The following is a 7,375-nucleotide window of genomic DNA, read 5'->3' on the forward strand; positions in this document are numbered from 1 at the left end:
GTGAAGAATAAGGCTGTAACGTAACAAAATGTGAAAAAAGTCAAGGGGTCTGAATACTTTTCGAATGCACCCCCCCCCCTCACCAGAACAAACACACGGGAATAAAAGAAGGATGAATAGCGCCTCCCATACCTGTTCCTTGTGCGCCACTGTGGCGAAGCCCTTTCCCCTTTCCCACTAATCAACTATTTATTTATCCTCTATACGTACTCTGCTGTCATACTCGAACATTTCCCCTCCCCTTTCTAATATGTTTTCAAGCCCTTCTTCTCGTCCCCACCTCGAAGCGGAATGGAGAAAGCGAGAGGGAGTGTGTAACAAAAAAAAGAAGAAAAGAAACCGGTCGAACAGGTACTAGCCTGGCCCAGATCTAGTTTGTCACCGTTATTTCTGAGACGCATGCGCGCTGCTACCTGTGCTTCCTGAATAAAGGAAAAGAAGAACTAGCCTACCTGTGTTGCCTTTGACCAACCTCTGAGTTCACCGTGTTGTGTTGTGTTGTGTGGCTGTGAATTGGAATACTTATCAGCGGTCTACCTGACAAACTCCGAGGTTAGAACGTAGCCTGAAGGTACGGGCACACCTGAACAAGCGAACTCACCTGCAGAGACGCTACCGTTGCTGTTTTTGTGGAGTATGGGCTTGGAGAAAAACAACGGATAAAAAGAGAAAGAAAACGGGATAGGTAGAAGACCGAAACTACAGAGCTACAAAGTTTGTTGTTAGGTGGAGAAGGAGGGAGGGGAACAATCCTTACCTTTTTGTTATTTTTTTCCCAGCGGGAAGTTTTTTTAAGCACTTTTTTTTCTTCATCAGTTTACTAGGAGTATATTGACTAGACGAAGACGACAGATTAACCGTGAAAACCGACCATGCCGCGAGCCTTCCTTGTAAAGAAGGCGAGATACTCTCCCGGTAAGCGGAACTGGAGCGAGCTGCCAGACCACGAGCGCGGGTACGTCTATATCCCAGGTGAGGTTGTGTTCCGTTAATAAACCATTTTGTTTCCGTGGAGCACGAGCAGCAGCACCGAATAACGGGAAATCAGTGTTCAATGACACGATTAATAAATTGTTAGGCTATAACGGTTTAACAAAAACTCAACCAGAAACTGTTACAATTATGTATCCAAACGAGTAGGTAGGCTACATTACAGCAGTATCGGGGTGGAATGTTTTGGCATCATTTTTACACTGTCATCACAGGCCATATTCCAGGATAGATCATAGGACTTCCGATACCATTTTTTTGTGGGTTTTATTGAGCTTTTCTTGGTCTAGAGGTTAAGACACTGCGTTGCAGCGGGCCAGGCCCAACTATAGTGCATGTGGCAATGTTCCCCTGTGAGCCACAAAGATAATCAGGACACCCGGTTACAACTCCCGCTGTCCGGTCTTCAGACCCGAGTAGTTTCCTTGAAGGAGAGAAAGAGGGGGGGGTGAAACCGGTTGCAGCACTGCCACAATCTACCTCACCCATACGGCCTGTCATATCTATTGTAAACCAAGACCCACTTGTTTCACGAAGCGCCGCTGTATAGACTGCATTGGTTGGCCTTATAGGCAGTCTACCGCGGCGCTTCATGAAAAAATAGCATCTTGGTTTGCAATAGATTTGAGATGTAAGCCCTACTGTGTAGAACAGATATGCCTTTAACTGCTTGACATGCAGACTAAAATATATATTATTTATTTTTGCCATAATCCACACAGTAGCCGAACACTTAACGTGACCAGTGTTTTACACGGAGGGACGTTTCACCTCATATTCTTCTTCTTTTATCTAGACTAGATATGTCTCTCTTGCGTCACAGTCCTGAGAACAATCGCCATTGTACCGGTGGGCTTTTTTGTTATTGTTATGTGTTGTGATATCAGATAACTGATAGCGGGCAGGAAGCCTCGCGGTTAATAGCGTTGGTGCAGTAACTGAAAGGTTGCTGGTTCGAGACGACTAGGTGAAAAGTCTATCGATGTGCCCTTGAGCAAGGCACCAACCCCATATTGCTCCTGTAAGTCGGTCTGTATAAGAGCGCCCTACTATATGACTAAAATGTCAATGTAAACACGTCCACCTAAGACCTCCTTCCCCCACCACAGTTAACTTTTAATCATTGCCTTTTAGATCCTTTAAAAGTCTCTGGTACTGAAAACGATCGTTAGATTAGCACCCAACAGGAGATAGATTTCACTTCCTGAACTAATATATTTAAAAAACATTAAGAACGCGTTAAGTAAGAAACAAACCAAGCCTCTCGATATGGTTATGGGGTAGGCTGTAAGATCTATCTTTTGCTGATGTGTGTTATTTGATTGTTATCAAATTGTCTAAGTTGAATATGTTTTTAATGAAAACGATTGAAAACCAAGGCTATTTCAAACTGCAAAGATGTGAACGTTTAGGTTATTGCCTGACGAGCCAAATCAACAGCAGTAGTCATGGTGACAACGCTAGCGGCAGCCCACAGCCTAGTTATTACGCGGCTGTGTGAAGTTACCTGTCCCACCGACTCGACTTGTGTTTCACTCCAACTACAGCTGTTATCATTGTGCTTACTAACAATGCTTCCGTGGCGTTTATCACATTATGCGTTTAGCGTAGGTTAGGTTACACATTTCTCACCATAATTCTGAGCAAGATAATTTGATAGTTGGACATTGAAACGCATGTGCTTAGTAGCTATTCTATTATTTTTGTAGCTTCAACTAATAAATAAATAAAATGGCACAGGAGATATTTTTTGTAAGTTGAGAAGAAAAAAAACGGCGCTAACAGTACCTGTGCACATTTGGGAAGAAGCARTCTTCATTGAGTGCCCTCGACGCGCCCCCGCCGTCTGGGTAATGTTCAGGATGGTAGATGCTGGGTGAAATAACGGACTAGGGCTAGTACCCTCGTCTCCCAACACACAGTCATACACCCTTAGCAAACACACCAAACCACTGCCGCCTGTTCTCCTGTTGACTCCCTCTCTCTCCATGGGAGGTTAAGATAGCACCTAGGCCTATTGTTTTGAATATTAGCCGATACATTGTCTTTGACTTCATCCTGTGTTTGACACTTTTCATTAAACCGTTAGTTCAGCCTGTACTCAGGGATAGACGTAACATAATAAACTTAAATTGGGACACTCCAATTAGTATGATATGTTTCGTATGGCATGTATTAAATTGTCGATGTCCATCATCCATTTCATATGATGTGCAATACGTACATTGTGTTACAAATTTGCAAAATGTATGATATGTTACAAATTCCAATTGGTTGTGGATAACTTTGGCTAGGTGGCTAACATTAGCTAGGTGGCTAACATTAGCTAGGCTAGGGGTTATAGTTTGGGGTTAAGGTTAGGGGCTATGGGTTAGGTTAGATTAAAGGTTAGGGTTAGGTTAGATTAAAGGTTAGGGTTAGGTTAGATTAAAGGTTAGGGTTAGGTTAGATTAAAGGTTAGGGTTAGATTAAAGGTTAAGGTTAGGGTTAGGTTAGATTAAAGGTTAAGGTTAAGGTTAGGGTTAGGTTAGATTAAAGGTTAGGGTTAGATTAAAGGTTAAGGTTAGGTTAGATTAAAGGTTAAGGTTAGGGTTAGGTTAGATTAAAGGTTAAGGTTAGGGGCTATGGGTTAGGTTAGATTAAAGGTTAGGGTTAGAGGAAGGGTTAGCTAACATGCTAAATAGTTGCAAAGTAACTAAAAAGTAGTAAGTAGTAGGAAAGTTGTCCGTGATGAGATTTGAAAACACAGCCTTTGGGTTATACCAGCCTACTTTAGTTTTGCCTTAAGTAACCTTATTGTCTTCTGTAACCAGACCAGACGTCAAATATTATACTAATTTGAGTGTCCAGGATTTACGTTGACTTTATTACGTCTAGTCCAGAGGTAGGCAACCCTGTTTACTGGAGTATCACAGGTACTGCWGGGTTTTGTTCCACACCTGACCAATTAAACTAATTGATTTGTTCAGTGACTGCCTAAATTCAACACACTGGTGCCAGTCCAGAACCAGGGATGCCTACCCCTGGTCTAGTCTATGAGAACAGGCGGGTTAGTTTCAGACTGTTTGATAACACGAATTAGGTTTTCAAAGATGWGACTGAACCAAGGTTTCAAATATCCGTGTCATAATATCTGGTTATATGGATAGTCATTGTTTGCCTGGAGGCGCACTTGGTGCTGGTGTGAGGGAAGGGAGGGGTGAGCAAACAGCTCGAGGTTAACAATTCACCAACATGTCTAATCAGGTGTGTGTGTGTGTACGGTTTTTTATTGTTTGAAATGAAATATGACTTCAGTTGAGCAATTAAACGGTTTTAATAAAAACAACTTAATTCTGTCCCAATATGACACTGGGAATAGGTAGAACCTGCTCCTCAGATTAAACTGTTACATWKAAAAATATATATATATATTCATTACTAAACTTCATTTWAAAGCCCACGTTTTATCATAATTATGTATAAAAAAKATCTGTCAGCTGTATTTTGAGGAGGGAGCACACTGACTGGACCAGGCAAAGAGTAACCCCCCCTATTCTCCCTAGTAAATGGTTCCTTCCGAGGTGCCCGGATCCATCAGTAGAGGAAAGTGTAGAGCGGAAGAGGAAGCGGAGACTTTTTCTTTTTTCCTGTTTTCAAAGGAACTCAGTGAGCTAAGTAAACCCTTTGTGTCTATAGGGGAGCAGCCACCTTAAGCAGTGGTGTTGTTTCACCTGGAGAAGTGGGTATACTCTAATTTTGCCCCAAATTTCCCAAACGGCCCAGCGAAGGATGCTGTGGAGATGTTTTTCTCAGCGGCAGGGACTGGGAGACTAGTCAGGATCGAGGGGAAAGATGAACGGAGCAAAGTACAGAGATGATGATGAAAACCTGCTCCAGAGTGCTCAGGAACTCAGACTGGGGCGAAGGTTCACCTTCCAACAGGACAACGACCCTAAGTGTAACAGTATAACTTTAGACCGTCCCCTCGCCCCGACCCCGGGCGCGAACCAGGGACCTTCTGCACCACATCAACAACAGTCACCCACGAAGCGTCGTTACCCATCGCTCCACAAAAMCCGCGGCCCTTGCAGAGCAAGGGGGACCACTACTTCAAGTCTCAGAGCAAGTGACGTCACCGACTGAACTAACATCTCTGGAGAGACCTGAAAATAGCTGTGCAGCGACGCTTCCCATTCAACCTGACAGAGTTTGAGAGGATCTGCAGAGAAGAATGAGAGAAACTCCCCAAATCCAGGTGTGCCAAGCTTGTAGCGTCATACCCAACAAGACTCGAGGCTGTAATCACTGCCAAAGGTGCTTCAACGAAGTACTGAGTAAAGGGTCTGAATACTTATGTAAATGTTATATTTCATTTTTGTAAATTTTTTATACATTTGCAGAAATGTCTAAAAACCTCTTTCTGCTTTGTCATTATAGGGCATTGTGATGTCATTATGGGGCATTGTTTGAAGATAGTCGCTCTGGATAAGAGCGTCTGCTAAATGACTTAAATGTAATGTAAATGTAAGATTGATGAGTGGGAAAAAAAGATTTAATACATTTTAGAATAAGGCTGCAACGTAACAAAATGCGGAAAAAGTCAAGGGGTTCTGAATACTTTCCGAATGTACCGTATGTTTGTAAATTCAATTGACCACCAAGAAGCCATTTCAAGCTATAAATCAAGTTTGAATTGCTATCTTGTCTAACTAATTTAGCTGGCAAGCCTGTTGGCAAGGTTATTAGACTTTAGAAAAGCAGCCAACAACTCCATGTACTGAATAAGACTCACATTCCTTTAAATCTTTTACCCAGATTTTTAGCAGAGATGCATATTTTACTTACTTTTTTAAAAAAGCCCTCAGGGTTTTAGGTTGACACCCCTGATTATGACCCACACAACAACGGGACCTCACGCAATGCTTTGATTTGTGAGTTATCCGATTTGGCTCCTGTCCTGTTATAGAATCAACAGATTCAATTGTGTGATCAACTGACATTTATAGAACACACACACACACATACGTCTCTACAATTACTGGCTGGAGGTGTGTCTGTACTGTCTGGAGGGGTGTCTGTACTGTCTGGAGGTGTGTCTGGTGTGTCTGGAGGGGTGTCTGTACTGTCTGGAGGTGTGTCTGTAACTGTCCTTGGAAGGGGTGTCCTGTACTGTCTGGAGGGGTGTCTGTACTGTCTGTGGTGGTGTCTGAGGGGTGCTGTACTGTCTGGAGTGTGTCTGTACTGTCTGGAGGAGTGTCGGTACTGTCTGGAGGAGTGTCTGTACTGTCTGGAGGTGTCTGTACTGTCTGAGGGGTGTCTGTACTGTCTGGAGGGGTGTCTGTACTGTCTGGAGGGGTGTCTGTACTGTCTGGAGGGGGAGGGGTGTCTGTACTGTCTGGAGGGGTGTCTGTACTGTCTGGAGGAGTGTCTGTACTGTCTGGAGGTGTGTCTGTACTGCCTGCGGAGGTGTGTGTGTGTTTGAGGAGTTTACAGCGGGAACCTGTGTCTCTGGACTGGCCGGTCAGACTGGTCCGACGGTAACTATAGTGTGTGTGAGGCACAAGACAATGCCTTTAATCACACACACAACCCCCCCGGTCCTCTCTGTCACCCTTTACACACTCACTTAGACTGGCACAAGCTCATATTAACTGTTAACAACATCACCACACTAGAATCCCTAGATTATATCCTTTATCAAGCTAAAACATTTCCCTCTGTCCTTCTTGTGCGTGTGTGTGTGTTAGCATATTGTAGGTTATATTCTATATGTAATGTATCTTTTCTCCTCTCTTGTTCCAGTGTCTGCATTCCCCTTATTGGAGGAGACTGAAGCCAGCCCAGCAGAGACCGCTCTCTGTCTCTCCACGACGACACGCTACGAATACACCAAACGCACAGAATCACTCCTGCGTGACGTGCACAGCGTGATGACCCCTAGAGCGGAGCTGCCCTCGTGCACGGTGCTGGGTAGACCCCAAAGCCCGGGTCAGGGGTTAGAGGTCAAGAGGAGGGCACAGAGCAGTCCCTACGTCCGCTCCAAAATCAAGGTGAGTGACTGAGGCATCATGGAGAATGTAGTCTTTTTTGTTGACATTGTGTTTGTTGTTCTGGGAATATAAAGCCCCCAATCATCTCTTAACTCTTTTTTTTCTCCTGTCTGTTTCTCTGTCTCTTCTATAGGTGACCACAGGTGAGCTACCCAGTGAGATTCCAAAACCTCCCCAGCCTTCCGTCCCCGAAATCACCACCACACCTGTTGCCTTGACGACGTCCGCTACTGTCCCGGTCTCCACAGTAACGAGGTCAGGGACAGGTGCTCAGGCGACGTTCGTGTGCCAGGTATGTCAAATAACCTCCTCTCTCACCATCCCCCCTCTCTCCACTCTCCATGTCTAATCCC

The 7,375-nt window shown here is 44.3% G+C and overlaps 1 protein-coding gene across 1 annotated transcript; it reads left to right on the forward strand.

The window, feature by feature from the left end:
* The first annotated feature begins 467 nt into the window (after positions 1-467).
* LOC112077899 (putative transcription factor Ovo-like 1) lies at positions 468-7,371 on the forward strand. Its single transcript, XM_024144310.2, has 3 exons — positions 468-972; positions 6,775-7,022; positions 7,156-7,371. Exons 1-3 carry the CDS (start codon positions 873-875, stop codon positions 7,369-7,371), a joined length of 564 nt encoding a protein of 187 aa, XP_024000078.1. The 5' UTR covers positions 468-872.
* The last annotated feature ends 4 nt before the right edge of the window (positions 7,372-7,375 follow it).

This window comes from Salvelinus sp. IW2-2015, unplaced genomic scaffold (genome assembly GCF_002910315.2).
Source record: "Salvelinus sp. IW2-2015 unplaced genomic scaffold, ASM291031v2 Un_scaffold5032, whole genome shotgun sequence".
Taxonomy (NCBI): domain Eukaryota; kingdom Metazoa; phylum Chordata; class Actinopteri; order Salmoniformes; family Salmonidae; genus Salvelinus; species Salvelinus sp. IW2-2015.

Bases quoted from the DNA above. Each gene is read 5' to 3' on its own strand.
- LOC112077899 (XM_024144310.2), top strand. From the start codon at position 873: ATGCCGCGAGCCTTCCTTGTAAAGAAGGCGAGATACTCTCCCGGTAAG. The intron at 973-6,774 runs GTGAGGTTGTGT...CTCTTGTTCCAG, and splicing joins CGGGTACGTCTATATCCCAG to TGTCTGCATTCCCCTTATTG. The intron at 7,023-7,155 runs GTGAGTGACTGA...TCTCTTCTATAG, and splicing joins ACGTCCGCTCCAAAATCAAG to GTGACCACAGGTGAGCTACC.